Source organism: Ahaetulla prasina, chromosome 13, assembly GCF_028640845.1.
Source record: "Ahaetulla prasina isolate Xishuangbanna chromosome 13, ASM2864084v1, whole genome shotgun sequence".
Classification (NCBI taxonomy): Eukaryota; Metazoa; Chordata; class Lepidosauria; order Squamata; family Colubridae; genus Ahaetulla; species Ahaetulla prasina.
The window spans coordinates 23,477,851-23,494,283 of NC_080551.1; the positions used below are offsets into that span (position 1 = coordinate 23,477,851).

Sequence of the window (16,433 nt, forward strand, 5' to 3'; positions counted from 1 at the left end):
AAAGGTTAACCATGGTTTAGTTTGGGGGAGATGTACAGAAGATTTATTTAATTTGGTTTCCTATTTCCTATTTACATTTCACTGTATCACATTCTACTTCGCTACTCTAGGAAAACAAGTCACTCGATACAGAAACAGACCCATTATAGTAAAAAATGAAAATTTCCTTATAGAACGGTAGTGCAAGATATTACACTCCTGAAAAAGCCAGCTCGTACTTTTTTTTAAAACACGCTAAAAGTTCGGAAGGTTTGTTCATTTGAATTTAAGGAAATCAAGAGATGCACTAGTAGGATTCTAAAATTCTGATTAGTAGTCGTTTCGTAGTGTTCTGGACTGGACTTAATGCTTTGCTTTATATATATATATATAAAAAAAAACAAGACAGAAAACACTGGTGAGAGGCAAGCAGCAGCAGAATTAAACTTCACAAAATTAAGATAAGTGACTTCTCTCGTACAACTCTGACTGGCGATGCCACCCAACAAACGCTGAAGGACATAAGAAATAATCACTGCACCCTTTGAAGCCATAGTTAGGTCACCCGCAGCTTTCATGCCATTTAAAATAAAATGGATTTTTTTTAAAGAAAAAAAACTAGTGTGGCTACCATGGATAGATAAGTGGGAAGCTGGCCAAAGGAGAGGGAATGGGTAATAGGGAAGGGACTGAAAGCTAAGCTTTGCCCATCACCGGTGTAGGGGCTAATCGTTCAGGTTCAGGAAAGAGGTCGTGGCTGCCAAGTCAGAGTCAGTGGGAACTACTGCGGCAGGTGACGCTGCCAAGCTGGCTTCTGAGCGGAGAAAACGAGACTTCGAGCTTCGCCTGTGGACCTTCTTCTAGGCGTAAGTCCCCCCGGTGATGAGCAGCTCGTAGGCAGGATCCCGACTCCTTCTGCAGAGCACAATGCAGGCACAGAGCATGCCCAGCAGCTACGAGGAGGAAGAGAAGGAAACTTGAGTGCGGACTGGTATGATTTAAACTTTTTAAGAATTGGCTTTGGGGAAAGCTGACTGGCACAACACCGGGCGATACAATCAAGATCAAGTGAGGTACTAATACCACTCTGTAAATCCTTAGTAAGACCACACCTAGAATACTGCCTCCAGTTTTGGTCACCACATTAGAAAAAAAGATGTTGAGACTCTAGAAAAAGTGCAGAGAAGAGCAAGCAGGATGATTAGGGGACTGGAGGCCAAAACATACAATGAATGATTGCAGGAACTGGGCATGGCTAGTCTGGTAGAAGAGAAGGACCAGAGGAGACAAGATAGCAGTCTTCTAATATTAGAGGGGCTGCCACAGAGAGGAGGGGGTCAAGCTATTTTCCAAATCCAAGTTGTGGGAGCTTCATCACTGGAGGCTTTCAAGAAGAGACTGGACTGCCATTTGTCGGGGATGGTGTAGGTAGGGTCTCCTGCTTGAGCCAGACAAGGAGTAATGGCCAGACAAGGAGTAATGGACGGAAACTGAACAAGGAGAGATTCAACTTAGAAATAAGGAGAAATTTCCTGACAGTGGGAACAATCAAACGGTGGAACAGAAGTTGCCTTCGGAAGTTGTGGGAGCTTCATCACTGAAGGCTTTCAAGAAGAGACTGGACTGCCATTTGTCGGGGATGGTGTAGGTAGGGTCTCCTGCTTGAGCGGGGGATTGGACTAGATGACTACAAGGTCCCCTCCAACTCAGTTAATCTATCTAAGGTAGATTCCAACGTACTTTGCTTCAAGACATTGGCTCTACCCTTGGTTGGTTCTGCAGCCTAGAGATACTTCTGTCCCTGCAAGACAGGCCCTCTTAAAAATAATCCTGAGTTTATCCTGTGGTTTTATTGAAAAGAGGGTGATGGGCTGGGTTGTTTTTTTTTTTTTTACAACTGTTGTAATGTCCTGACATTTGTGTGCTTTGGGTCCAACACACTATTTACACAGACTTTGAGGAAACGTACGTGAGCTGTGAATCCTGGAAATGACCTCATTTTGTATTTTTACAAGGATGCAATTACATTTTTTTGTACTCAAAAAGTTTAAAGTGTCATCAAATATTAGCTGTCCCAATAGGTGGAACGGCCTTAACTATTTGCGACTTTTCAAGAGCCAGTGATGCATCCAAGTGGAGAAAATTAAAAGGGTTTTATTTTTAAGCCTCAGGAGAAGGAACCAGAATGGCTTGAATCCTACCTGAATAGCAGCAAATGCCAAGGCAGCCCAGATCACGTACATCATGATCTCCTGTAGCTTTTTTACCACCAAGACTTTACATCCCTGAAACACAAAGGAGTCCATCAGTTGAGGAAACAAATGTTCAACCTTAGTAATGCCGCATCCTGGAACAGCTACAATCTCCAGACACTTTGATAGCCACGTAATTTATAAAATGTACATTCTATTGTATTTTTTGCATGCGTGAGGGCAGTAGTGGCAGTCGTTTCTAAGTAGGAAAAAAATACAATGTAAATAATATAAAGGGAAACACACACACGTAACATAAAGAGGTACTAGTAAAATACAATAATTGAGGCAAGACATTTCCTATTATAATGTAACAATAGAAAGCAAATTTAATTACTGCCCTCATGCCCCAACCCAACATGTAGGAATTATATTATGTGCAGTATATTGTTAAGGGCGGCATGGTGGCCTAGTGGTGAAGATGCTTGCCTCCCACTCAAAAGGTTAAGAGTTGAAATCCTAGGTAGCTTTCTCTCCTAGGTTGCAATGAAAAAAATATCTGCTGTGAACTCCTCATAGGCATGAGGAAGGGCATCTGGCCAGTAAATGCTGAGCTTCATTCAGTTGTTCCGACTCTACCCCAAATTAAGGGATTACATGGTCAGAAAAAGGAGTTTTATTTGCAGTATGCTATAAAAGGGCCAAAATAGTAGCAGAATAGCATGGACAACAGTGGAAAATAGCACTGAACGCTGCCTCTTATAAAGAGTTTATAAATGTCTGAATTCTCCCAGGGTGGCACAAAAATATTTTCAAAAGTAAGTCCTCTAAAAGAATGAAGCTCATCAGACCAGAGAGAGAGGGCACGCTCAACCTATATACAAAGGACTTCATTTCTAATTAAACCACAGGACCTTCATTAACAACAAGCTTGGATGGTATGGGTTATTGTTCTAGATTTAAATGGAGATTTGGACTTGGAGTGGGCTGATCTTGCCCAAAACCCTTTGTCTCCATCCAACGTAAGCTTTTATTGAAAACCCGGCAAAATGAAGAGAGAAGGCAATCACCTCAGAATAAAGGTCTGCAGGACGAGCTAAGCTTCCCGTGCAATTGCTGACGGTGGCTTTGCAACAGCTGAGGGGCACGCTGTGGTTTTTCGCTTCTTTGAACCAGGCGGTGGATTCCCAGTCTGTGTAGTTGTGGATCCCACAGCAGTGCAGCTGCAACAGAGAACGCATGCAGAAAATCAAGAGCAGCTCTTTAGAAAGTTGTGCGATGCTTTCGGGCACAACATTAACTAACGCACGGATACCTAACCTTTGTAACTTTTTAAGACCCGTGGACGTCAACTCCCAGAATTCCCCAGCCAGCCAAATAAATAAATAAACACAACTCCCCCTCTCAATGTTTGGGGGGGGGGGGAAGGAGGACTGCATATCTCTTATTTTCAGTTATCATCTAATTCTGCCCAAACTACACGTCTTCTCTCTTTTCAAAACGACTCAGGACATTAACAAAGGCTGGTTCCAAACCACACGTTGCCATCACATCTGGAAAACATCAGTTTTCTCCCCCCAGCAGCATTTCTGCAGAGTCTGCCATTTTCACAGATGTTGCCCTCCAATCCATTTGAGGAATCCACACGTGGCAAGGTTTGTTTTATCTCCCCTCTCGCCCATCCCCCCCGGGAGGTTCTCGTGAGCCTCTTTGGATAACCTACAACCAAGCAAGATCTTGCTCCAGGGGAAGAGCAGCGTATACTCTTAACTCCCCAGCAGTTAAGTCTTTTGGAAGGGGATTTTTTAAAAACGCATTAAAATCAAATTAAACCAGAAATAAGATTAATAATAACACCTTAATACATGCATTGCTTCATAAATTTATCCTCACTTAGAGACAACAATTGGGATGGGCAACTCTGTTTCTGAGCATCATGGTGGCTATATGGAAGTTGGGTGTTACAACCTAATTTTTCATTTGGTTGTTAAGCTAATCACCTGTGGTCAAAGTGAGATACCACGGGGCCACAATTTGGGATTTACTTCTGCTTTCTCCATTAATGGCTTGTTGCAAGCAGGTTAGGAACCATGAGAATGGTGACCACAGGATATTGTGATGGCTGTAAATGCAAGGGCTCGTGGCAAAACTGTTGTTTCTAACACCATCCCAACTTCAAATGGTTCTTAAATGAGACAACAGGGACTACTTGTTTCAGTACCTGCAGCCTAAGCTGGCTTCCAGCCCCAAAATCTATACCCAATTCTCACTAAGATCTGGCCTCGGCCCATGCTGCTCTGGACTACAGCAGGGAAGAGTGTTTTTATGGGGTGAAACGCAAAGAACCAGCAAGAAGTGGAAAGAGAAAAGGTCAGGTTTCCTGAGGGCAGAAAAGGAAGGAAGGAAGGAACCTTTCTTACATCATCTAAGTAACTGTGGTGTCAGCAGAAGGTGCTGTGCTGGTGGAAAACAATTTGTGTACATTTGGCACACCAACAGCTGTGTTTGTATTGGCTCTCACCTGCCTCTGCACATAATCAATCGCCCGACTGGCAGCATCCGGGTTTGTGCCATTGTACGTGTCGTACACTTTCTTGATGCTGTGATCCACTTCGGCCTCCACCTGGTAGAAAAAAAAAACCAGCTTAAAATTTGCCTCTGTTGACAGGAGGAGCCTGATAACCCAGCAAGCCGCTCAACCAAACTGAGCTTTGCAGAAATGCTTTGAGCGTGGCTGGCTCTATAGGGCCCCTGGAATGCTATCATTTGTAGCTGGTTGACTCAGCCTCCCTTCCTTCCGAGGTGGGTCAAATGAAGAGCCAGATTGTTGGAGGCGAGATGCTGACTCTGTAAACCGCTTAGACAGGGCTGTAAAGCACTGTGAAGTGGTATATAAGTCTAAGGGCTACTGCTATTTGTTATTTGAGCAGGGGTATCAAACTCAAGGCGGGGGGGGGGGGATCCGGACTGCGGGGTGCTTAGATCTGGCCCACAGTGCCACCCTGGAAACAGTGATGGTGCCTCTGTCAGTGAAAATGGAGCTTGGGAGCCCGTTTTCACTGGCAGAGTGCTTGGGCATCTCAGGTGCCCCCAACACGAGTGAGGTCGAGTTGACCCCGCCCCAAGGTCAAACAGAACCCTGATGTGGCCATTGAGTTTGACACCCCTGGTCTAGAGGGAGAAATGAATTTATTTATTTATTTATTCACATTTTTATACCGCCCTTCTCCGAAGACTCAGGGCGGTGTACAGCAGATAAAACAACAATAATCCAATTTTTTTAAAAATACAATACCAAGTTTAAAAATCTAATTTAAACGCTGAACCCTGTGTATTTGCTCCTGTCCAGGATGCTAAATTTCTGGAGCTGGTCAAAGTCTCTATGTTCCCACACACCCTTACAAGTGGCAAAGTCCACAAGGATTTATTTCAGAGCTTTAACAAACATTTTCTGCAGGACTTTTAAGGCCTTTAAAAAAGGGGGAAGGAAAATCCATATTTTTAACCCTCGTGCCAAGCATTCAACCCCTTGGTTTACAACATTATTTCACTCTTGAGGATTTGGATGACTTCTGAAGAGGCGTGCCCCGCTTTCAATTTCATCCAATAACTTTTCACAATTTTGCTTCGCAGAACCGCAGCCGGTATCAACCCATGAATAAAGTGCCCCGGAGCTAATTATGGATCAGCACTTTCAGAAGAGAGGTTATTACCTTTGCTCTGTAGATGTAGCCCAGAACCACTACCACCACCTCTGTGATAAAAACCAACAGAAGGATGATCACAAACTGGAAGACAGAAATAAAGTTTATGTTAGTTCACTAGGATACACAAAACAGACACTTTGCTATTTTGACTGTCGGTCCGTTCCCTTCAAGTGAGGGACAAAGGCAGACAGGCTCTCTAGCTGAACCGTATCTTTCAACTTAAAAATAACACAGCGAGAGCAGCCTGTAGTAATACCTAGGAAGCCAACGGGATGGGGAATAAGGAGCAGGGATTTATCAGGCTGCTTCCACTGATCAGGAAGCCAGCGTGACAACAAAAGCAGCTAAGCTGCTCACCGGGTTCCTAATCGTCAATCGTCTGCCCAATTCCTCGCATGTTCTTATTTCTGTGATTTTATCATGAAAGGAACCTCTGTCTACAAACCTCTTTTATAGGACCAAAAGGTATTTGAAAGCGTTTATGTATTAATCATCTAAAGAACTGATAAAAACAGCTTTGCTTCTTGATTTTGCTTTGCTTTTTTTTAAAAAAAGGGGGGGCTGTTTTATTATTCATATTGCAAGGACAACATAAAAGACTAACTTGTTTGGGGGGGGGCGCAGAACAATGCAGGACTGCCTACATTAATCTATAATGGCTTTCTAGCATTTCAAACAGAGTTTTTTCCCCCCTCCCCCTTGAACTAGAGATACCTGAATGGAATCAGATATGCCTTGCAGGCAGCCTGATGCTTTGCCCATGAATAAGATCTTTGGTGTCAGAGGCACCATTCTGTTGCTCACATCTTGGGCATAAACTGTTTCAACTCCTACCTTCAAAACGACGCTACAGAGTATTGCACACCAGAACAACTAGACACAAGAACAGTTTTTCCCCGAAGGCCATCACTCTGCTAAACAAATAATTCCCTCAACACTGTCAAACTATTTACTGAATCTGCACTACTATTAATCTTCTCATCGTCCCCATCACCCATCTCCTTCCACTTATGACTGTATGACTGTAACTTTTTGTTGCTATCATTAAGGGTTAAACTGCAACCAATGACCATCATTTGTGTTGTAAATGTTGCACCTTTGATGTATTTTTTTTCCTTTTTCTTTTATGTACACTGAGAGCATATGCACCAAAACAAATTCCTTGTGTGTCCTATCACACTTGGCCAATAAAATTCAATTCAATTCAATTCAATTCAATTCTTTAACCAAGTTACAGTCAGCTGCAGGAGCCGACGTGGTGTATTTCACACAGGCCAAGTTACAAGTTACTAAGTCAAGCTGGGCTGTGACCGTATCCAGAAAATGCAGCTAAGCCCATAAAAAGAGGAAATTGGCTTCCCGATACTAAACTTACCGTGGCCAGGCCACAGCGGCTTTCCCGGATTGTGGCACAGCAGCCGATCAGACCGATGATAAATAAAAGGGTCCCCACCGCTATGATGACCACTGCAGGGATGAGCGTATAAACATCTTCAAAGAAGTGGTCGTAGTCGTCGTAGGTGATGAAGACGTAAGCCCCCACATAGCAGAGGATGCCAGCGGCAGCCTAGAAGACAAAGCGTAAGAAAAATAAGAGCCACTCGCAAGACGTCCCTTCGTCTACCACAAGGGCTGGCCTTGGTTTTGTAAGCTAAAGTTTGGGATGGGGGTGGGGGTGGGTGGGTGGGGAGGAGAGTTTTCTTGTTGTTCCATGCCTTGTAATTCACATTATATCCACAGTGGCAAGTACAGCCTGCTTAAAGTTACAAGCTCGAGGTTAAATGTGACAGTGACTATGGCCTGTTGTTTGAATTTGCATGAAGATCCCATGAACAGATAATCCTACGTTTCATTTTTCATTCAATATTTGTAGAAACAAGGACACACAACCTAAGAACAATAAATGGGCTCCCTTTGTCTTTTACTGCAGCCAGGATAGGAGTAGACTTAAAATTCACACCACTAATTTCAAAGTATGTTTGAAGGGAAACCACCCTCTTCTGTCCTGGGAAGGAATCAAAAGCACACGGGGCTCTATTTGCAGAAAAACATATTAAAGCAACAACATTTCATTTCCCTATATGGTAGAGCAAAGATCTCCACCCTTGGCAACTTTAAGCCTGGAAGACTTCAATTCCTGGAATTCTGGGAGTTGAAGTCCACCAAGCTTAAAGTTGCCAAGATTGGAGACCCCCGTGGTAGAGAACTTTCAATATTAGGAGTTAAATAATCCCACCAACTTTGTCCAAATGCTTATCAACAATCAGGGTGCGTAGACTTGTATAAACTTGCATGTATATAGTTCCAGAATCAGATCCTGGACCAAGGAAGGTTGGGAAAAATCCGCCAGTTAAGCCTTAGATCAGTTGCCAGTGACTCCAGATGTTATTCAGATGGAGGAAGCCGTTCTCCAACTTAGGCTGTGCTCAGACACGTTATGCCACAACTTGTTTATTGAATAAATCAACAGTGACTGGCACAAATAATCGTCAAGTGCTCTTTATGAGCTACAATCATTAAATTCGCACAACACAATAGAGTAAAACCAGACTCAAAAGCCAAGCCAAGCCTGTGCGTTGTGTGTGAGTCAACTAAGGTGCAGTGGCTTCCGATGTACGGTGGCTAAGTGAGGATCAAAGATTAACTCAGCAATGATTCATCAGTCATGAATCAGTTGATGAGGCTTTTAATCTCTCTTTTTATTTATAGTATCGTGAGAGTGACATAAATGGAATGGACCCATTCCCATGAGTACAAATTAGTGCAGCCAATGGCTTTTCTATGGAGTCAATTCAAATTTTTAGAGTGCAGCATTTTAAGATTTTTTGGGAGTCGAGAACCAGCCAAGGGATGGGGAATACTATAATTATTAACGGTTGCCTAGCAACGGAGCACAAAAATAGCTTGTTAATGATCTCATCTCGATCATTAGAGATGCAAGTTGGTGAAAGGAAAAAAAAGAAAAAGGAAAGCCTAGAAAGATTCTGGAGCAATCTCCTCTCTTCCTTCTGTACTTTAATGACATACCTGTATTTTTTTTTTTTTACTATCACAGAGAAAGTCTCATTTATCAAGTCCTAATTTATTAGAATTCATTAGAAAAAAAATAACCAATTCATTGTGTAACATTATATAAATAATGCACATTTAACAAAACATTCTCAGTTTAACAGCAGGTCATCAGAAAAAGATGCAGAATCGGTGACTTTGCATTAAGGCAGTACTTTAATCAAAGCATCGTATGGAAAAGCTTTCATTTGTTTCTAACAAACACATACACATTTGTTTGACTATTTTACAACTGGGCATAATGTATCCTACTCACGAACCCTCCTATAGCTGTGTCTTGAAGGGTGTTATTTGAAAATAAAAAAAATAAAAATAAAATGTTCCTGAAGATGAATTCTTCTGGACATGACCAAAGACCTAGCCAGGTCAATATTTGGTTTTCCTTACGTGGCCGACCAGTTTCGGGAAAGCCAACGCACAAAACAGTCTTTCACCGTCTTTCTCAGCAACTGGCACTCCAAAATACAACGTTTTTGAACACCAGGACTGGAAAAGAGGGTTGAAATCATCAACATCGGTCTGAAGAGTTATCAGTTACAAAGGTATTTCTCTCAAGAAAGGCCCACTTTGTTGAAGGCCGAGATAAAGTGCCCCAATGTGTGGCAGAGGAGATGTGGAGCAAAATAAGAGAGAAAGGTATGCAGTGAAGAGTGAAGAGGCCTTAACAATGCCCTTATTCTCTGCTATGCCCCGTCATGTGGCTTTGTAACCTGAGTGCTGAATCTTCAGTGCTGCCAAGTCCCTGGTACCTTCCAAGACGGTTATGCAATTCGAAACGGCCATGAAAAAGTATCTGGAGAAATGCTTAGATCGACACATTTACTGATGCATTTCAAGCAACTATGGCCCATTGTTCCCAATTAAGAACTCTCCAAAACTGGGTTCAAATTACCTTCGGCAAGAACATTAGTAGCGGTTCTCAAGTTCCTATCTAGTAATAATTCATGGGTTCGGAGCCCAATGAAACCTGTGTATTGATGCAGACTTTAGTCTCGTGGCAAGTTGAGGTACATACATGTGACAGTGTGTGTGTGTGTGTAGGTCTTTGGTTATTCGGGTTTTCTCCCGCGTAAAATTGGAAGTGTCTTGGCGACGTTTCGACGAAGTCTCATTCGTCATCTTCAGGCTTCAGCTTCGTGCTTCTGGGAGCAATTTGCTCCCAGAAGCACGAAGCTGAAGCCTGAAGATGACGAATGAGACTTCGTCGAAACGTCGCCAAGACACTTCCAATTTTACGCGGGAGAAAACCCGAATAACCAAAGACCTACATACAAACACCCGCGAAAACCTCAGAAAACAAATATATATATATATATACACACACACACACACACATATATTTATATTTATAAAAATGTATTTTTTTTCTAGAGAACGGCAACTCAAAGTGGCTCAGGCACAATGCATGCTCTATGAGAAGTAACTTGGCCATGTTGTTGAACCTATGTTCAAATAAAATAAGACCTCAATAAAAATGTTAACAACACAAATAAAATAAGACCTTAGGCATGCTGATCGATGAAAGTCTAGGTGGGAACATGCTTCTTTTATGAAACAATAAAATGAAATAAAATAGCAATAGCACTTAGACTTATACACCACTTTACAGAGCTTTACAGCCCCCTTTAAGCGGTTTATAGAGCCAGCATATTGCCCCCAACAGTTTGGCACATTGACCGATAAAAGGCTAGGAGGGAACGTGCTTCCTTTATATTAATACATTTGTTAATATAAAGAGGAGTCCTATTGGAGACTATCAAGACAAGTGAGTTTTTCCACAGCAGTTCCTAACCCCCAAAAGCACGACTAGCCCTCCCAGCACCTGATAATTCAATATCATAGGGGCTCTTGTGACTTACAGCTGCTAACAGGCCTATCTGTGCTCCATTTCATTAATCTCCTTCTACAACTGTTACATGTTTCTATTACTTTTACAGAATTGTACAACCAGGCCATCATTACTCAGAAGAATTAAAAGATTCCCGCAGGGAAGCACTGTAAATCTTGTGGCATCTTAAAGTCTTAACAATTTATTTTTACAGAAGTTTCCGCAGGTCCCAGTCCACTTCATTAGATACAAGGAAAAATGAGAAAGAATTTGTATAAATGAACATTTATTGTTCATTTCCTTTTATCACATTTTACCACAGTGACATCTATAAACTAAGTGATCTGAATCTTTATGTTTCCAATCTTTAGCAATCAATTTCACTATCTCTTAGTCCTATTATTTCTTCCACTTAGAAGCACTTGAACTGTAATTGTAATGGCTCAATGATTCTAATATTACTATATTTTCATTCAAAAGTCTAGTTTTCACACATTTTGGCAAGCAATGTGAAAAATTAGCAGCAGTAATTAGGTTTTAATGCAGTATTTTTAAAAAATAAATTCTTAACTGATATTGGTGATATGTGCCTTCAAGCCTTCAAGCATTTCTGAATTTCCCTGGGAATTATACCATATAATTCACTTCAAGAATACTAGAGTCACAGAAAATGAACTTAGAAAAATGCCCCGGTCATTGTTTTTCTAGTAAATAAAATACTCTGTGAAGGAAAATCTATACTATAGGCCACCCTCGGTAACTATCCTCACAAAAATGTACTATTTAGCACTTTCAGAATGATTTAAGAACATCTAAAAGTACTTTCTGCTCACTGCCTTATTTAGTTCTTTAAAGCACAGCTAGCCTTGTTTTTATAGCATTAAACATTTGTTCAGCATATGAAATTTCATTTAGCTTATGACAATTCTGTCTAAAACTGCCTTCGTGGTCTAAAAACAAAAACCAGAACAAATCAGAAAAATCACATGCGTTTCCACTTAAAAGAGTAATTGCTGAAGGTGCAGTTATTTTTTCATTTTTGCAAAGCACACAAATCTTATTCATAGGCCTTACCAAGGCGGCCAAAATTACACAATCATACAAAAGAAATGTTTGGGTGTTCATAATACTACCTTAACATCTCAACATTATGGCTGGCTGGGGAATTCTGGAAGTTGAAAGTCGTAAAATTGCCAAGGTTAGAGATCCCCGTTCTAGAGAATGTAGCTTGAATCTCAAATATGTATGTTCGGTCACAAACCAGGTTTAATTGCCTTTATCTGACAAACCACATTACGTTTAAAGGGAATTTTTTAAAAATCTGTTCAGACTAATCTTACATAAGGGCACTGTTAAGAATCAGTGTGATGTAACAGCGATGATGTTGAATTAGAAGGGCTCACGGTTTCAATGTCCCCTTCAATCATGGAAGGTCCTGGCTAACTTTAGACCAGTCACTTTCACTCAGCCCAACCTACAGGGCTGTTACAGGGAAAAATTGGAGGAAGAGGTGAGCTGTAGGTCACCATGAAGTCCTGAAGATAAGATGGAATAGAAACCCAACAAATGAATATAATTAAGAGCCTCATGAAGGTAAAAGTAAGTTGTCATCAGAGCTCCTTCCCAGTTCTTTTATGGCATTTCAAAAGTGCAAAGAAATTAGAAGACCAATTAGGTCTTTATTTGATATTTAATTATCAATACAAATAAGGGGTCTATCTATGGGAATAATCATTTATCACTGAAAAAGCTGGACACTAGCAACAACTGTTTTTATAATCAACAAATAAGCATTACTCATAGCAATATTTTTGTTTGTATAGTATTAAGGCACTCTTTCCCCCTTTCTAAGGTCTATTTTTAAAATAGCTGGGAGAATGAATCTGGAATGACAGGAATTAAATTCCAACTCATCAGCTTCAAAAGTCTGCACTGTGTTTACTATCACAGTTTGGAGCCATGTTCTCTCACACAATCAGCTCTTGCTACTCCCAAGTTCATAACATGATGCTCTTCCTCTCCTCTACTATTCCAACTTAACTGCACAAACTATTTTAAGATGCTCTACAAATGCAGAACATTTCGATTTCAACAGTTATTTTGAAATATCAAGGAACAAACCGAAATTTGACTGGAAGGAACTTGTGTAAGCGGCAGAGGTGACCATCCTTGAGAAATGTGGTCTGTGCTGGCCCTTCATCCATTCATATTTCTCTAGGCTGGGATTAACCCCAGAAGTTATCTGTTACTAAGCAACCACCAGTGGGTTCCTGGTCTCCAAACTGAGGAAAGAAAAGCTGGAGCCAAGATACAAAGCTCGATGGGAGAGGCCCAGATGGATTCACAGAAGGGGATCCGCCTTCCTTGCCAGCTTTGATAGCACTGTTTACTATTCAACCGTTTTTTCTCCCCTCCTTATACAGTACAGGGTTCCTTTAAAATGGCAAGGAAATGAGGAAATGAAAATCATACAAATAGTATGGATCACAGCAGTATCCCCGGCATAGTGTAAAGTTCAAATGACATCACTAACTAGGAGAAAATTTACTCTTGTGATCTCATACATAGCAATTTTCAATTAGCTGCTCTTTAACAATTTCTGCGACCTTCTACATACAGCACTGTGAGCCTATGGTCACAAAAGAGTCAGGAGTCTTGGCAGCACCTTTTCAGACTAACACGTTTTATTAAAAGGCATCAGCTTCTGCAATATGCAGCTCACATTGTTTGTCTCTGCATCCAATGAAGTCAGCGGCAGCTTTTAAAGACTTACACCGTTTAGTAAAAGGTCCCAAAATGTGCTACCAGACTTCTGAATGAAGGGCCCTTGGTGCTCCCTGAGCTTGGTGGTTTTCTTGCAGAGGTTGCATGATCCAAACTAGAGAACATCATCAATGCTCTGAGGCACAGATGATGTTGCCTAGAGTGGGTCATGAAACCTCTGCAAGAAAACCATCAAGCTCAGAGAGAAACCAAGGGCCCTTCATTTTAAACCTGAGCTACAAATATTCTCCCTTATGAAGACTTCTGAATTTTCCTTCCAGAATAATAAAGAGCCATTTAGGCTATCGAGACGGCCAGCACCCCAAACTCCACGCTGCAGGACTCTAAATTAAATCCACCCTGAATGATGGCTGTCTTGCTGCCACAATGAAAGGAGCCCCAGAAGAAAAGACAGCCTTTTGAGCCTTTCCTTTCTCTTTCCAAACCCTTTCATCTCCTTCCACCCCCACCCCCTTGCCATGCATGCCCAGATCTGTCGAGGCCAGATTAAAAGCTGGAGACCGGCTGATCTATTTAAGGATGAACTGAATGCAGGGCTAAGCACCCCTGCAGCCTTAAAGAGGCTTTCAGCCCAGTGGGAACCTTTCTCTGAAAAGCAGACAAGGATCTTGTCTGAGGAGAGGGTGACCTAACCAAGAAAAGAGGTGTTGTCTTTTTTTTTTTGTCCGTGGTCCAATTCTCAAATCACATCTGAGCTCACCATTTTGGAACTGGCAGATCCTTTGGGGTCCTTCCTGTAATAAATTGAGGTTTGCACATCAGACCTTCCTGCTCTCATTTTCTGGGTTCTGTGACTCCCATTCCAGAGACATCATCCTGTGTGTTTTTTGGGGGGTGTCCCAAAGTGGACCAGAGCCACAGGGTAGTTGAGTATGGGGGAATTCCCAGAGATGCTCATCTTGCCTCCCCAAGGAGGGGAGGGGGGGGCTCCCTTTCTTTCTTTATGGCACCCCCCAACAAGATTCAAAACAGCAGTCAAAGGACACAATAATTTATCCATCCCTGACTTTGAAGTGGGGGGGAAGCGACCCAGTGCGATCTCGCTTCTGCCTGCCTTAGGGAAAGGCGCGTATCACAAAAATAAGAATTTTTATTAAATGTATGTGTCGCCCAACTTGCAGTCCAGGCGTCTGTCTGTCTCTCCCTCCCTCCCCCAAATGCTGTAAAAGCAGGAATGGCCTGGACTTGTATTTATTTTCTTTGCTTAAGACATGGCTGCAGCCATCCTTTATCTCGTCTATAAATAGGCGGTCATACAACTCTGCGCGGGTTCACAACCGGCAAAATTATATAAAACCAGCAACTATGAACTCCCCCCCCCAAAAAAAAGGGGGGGGGGAAGAAAAAGAAAAAACACACTTTCTTCTGTCGGAGGGGATCCAAAGAGGGCATTTAGAAGGGTCAAACTCAAACCCCTTCCTACGGGACTCTCAGGGGGAAGCCCCCCCCCTTCTTAAGGTAATACTCGGGGCTTCTTTCCTCCCCCCCCCATTTATTTACTTAAAACCTGGCTACAGTCCCTCCCTCCGTCCCCCCGCCCCGCCTTTTAAATAAAGCCAATTCTGGGCAGTTCACATCCAGCACCACCATATAAATCCAGCAATGATGAACTCAAAAAAGGAAAATAAAAAGGTTGGCAACACCCCACTTTCCTGAGAGGGGGGGGAAGAAACTGAGGGGGATGAAAGGGGGAATCAAGAAGGGTTAAGCCGCCCCCCCCTCTTATGGGACCCTTCCGTCTTCCCTTAAGGGAGGGAGGACCCCGGGCCTTCTTTATCCCCCTCCCATCCCCCAGAGGTCGACCCCGGCCCGGGTGACTCGGGTCTCCCCCCCTCCTCCCGTGAGGAAAAAGCGGGGGGCGGGGGTCTCCCGACGGGTCGCCCCCGGTTCCAATCCCCTCCGACGGCGGGAAAGAGAAACCCCCGAGAAGGAAGGAAGGAAGGGGGGTGTTGAAAGGGAGACGAGGCCGCCCCCTACCCTCCTCCACCTGAGGCGCGGGCTCGAGCGAGGCCTAGTCCCCACAAGGGGGGGGGGGCGGTGTGAGGGCGGGAAGAAAGGAAGGGTGGGGGGGGGAGGCTGGCGAGCTCCCCGGGCCGCCTACCCAGAAAATGAGGTTGAGGAAGACGAGGACGGTCTTGGAGGAGGTGATGCCGCACTGCCCCATGGCCGCCGCCGTCCCGCGGCCTCCCGCCCCGCTCGGGCCGCCTCAGCGCCTCAGCCCCCGCCGCCGCTCTCAAGCTCCACCCCTGCCCAAGGACCCGGATGGAGGCGGAGCCGCTTCGGAGGGCGGGCCGGGGACTTAAAAACATGGCCGACGGGCGCGTCACGTGACGGCGGCGGCGGCGGCCCAGCTTTGAGACGCGAAGGGCGGCCCCGCCTACACTTCCCCCCACGTGATGCCGAGATGCCGCCGGGCCGCGCGAGGAATGATGGGAATTGTAGTCCGGAGGAATAGAAGCGGCTTTTTGAGCCCCATAGAGGCTGGGACTGCAACGCCCAGCATTCCGAGCTGGAATAGGATTTGGGGTAGGGTTTTTTCTTGTTTTTGGTCATTCCCTGGGGAGTTTTGCGAAGGGCAGCATCTTTTTTTTTTTTTTTAAATTTCATTTTGTCACAACAGTATATACAATCATCAACATAAACAATAACCCATCATGAGAGAAAAAAAAGTATATATAAGTAAAAGTAGAATAGAATAGAATTTTATTGGCCAAGTGTGATTGGACACACAAGGAATTTTTCTTGGTGCATCTGCTCTCAGTGTACATAAAAGAAAAGATACGTTCATCAAGGTACAACATTTACAACACAATTGATGATCAATATATCAATATAAATCATAAGGATTGCCAGCAACAAGTTATAGTCATACAG

At 43.2% G+C, this 16,433-nt stretch overlaps 1 protein-coding gene across 1 annotated transcript; it reads right to left on the minus strand.

Moving 5' to 3' along the window:
* On the minus strand, positions 1–15,818 carry TSPAN3 (tetraspanin 3). Its single transcript, XM_058156829.1, has 7 exons — positions 15,661–15,818; positions 7,254–7,445; positions 5,885–5,959; positions 4,693–4,794; positions 3,242–3,394; positions 2,181–2,264; positions 1–932 (listed from the first exon to the last, which is right to left on the minus strand). Exons 1-7 carry the CDS (start codon positions 15,721–15,723, stop codon positions 840–842), a joined length of 762 nt encoding a protein of 253 aa, XP_058012812.1. The 5' UTR covers positions 15,724–15,818; the 3' UTR covers positions 1–839.
* Between the last annotated feature and the right edge of the window lie 615 nt (positions 15,819–16,433).

Bases quoted from the DNA above. Each gene is read 5' to 3' on its own strand.
- TSPAN3 (XM_058156829.1), bottom strand. From the start codon at position 15,723: ATGGGGCAGTGCGGCATCACCTCCTCCAAGACCGTCCTCGTCTTCCTC. The intron at 3,395-4,692 runs GTGAGAGCCAAT...TCTCTGTTGCAG, and splicing joins TTGATTATGTGCAGAGGCAG to CTGCACTGCTGTGGGATCCA. The intron at 2,265-3,241 runs GTGATTGCCTTC...TTTGTGTTTCAG, and splicing joins CTGCAGACCTTTATTCTGAG to GGATGTAAAGTCTTGGTGGT.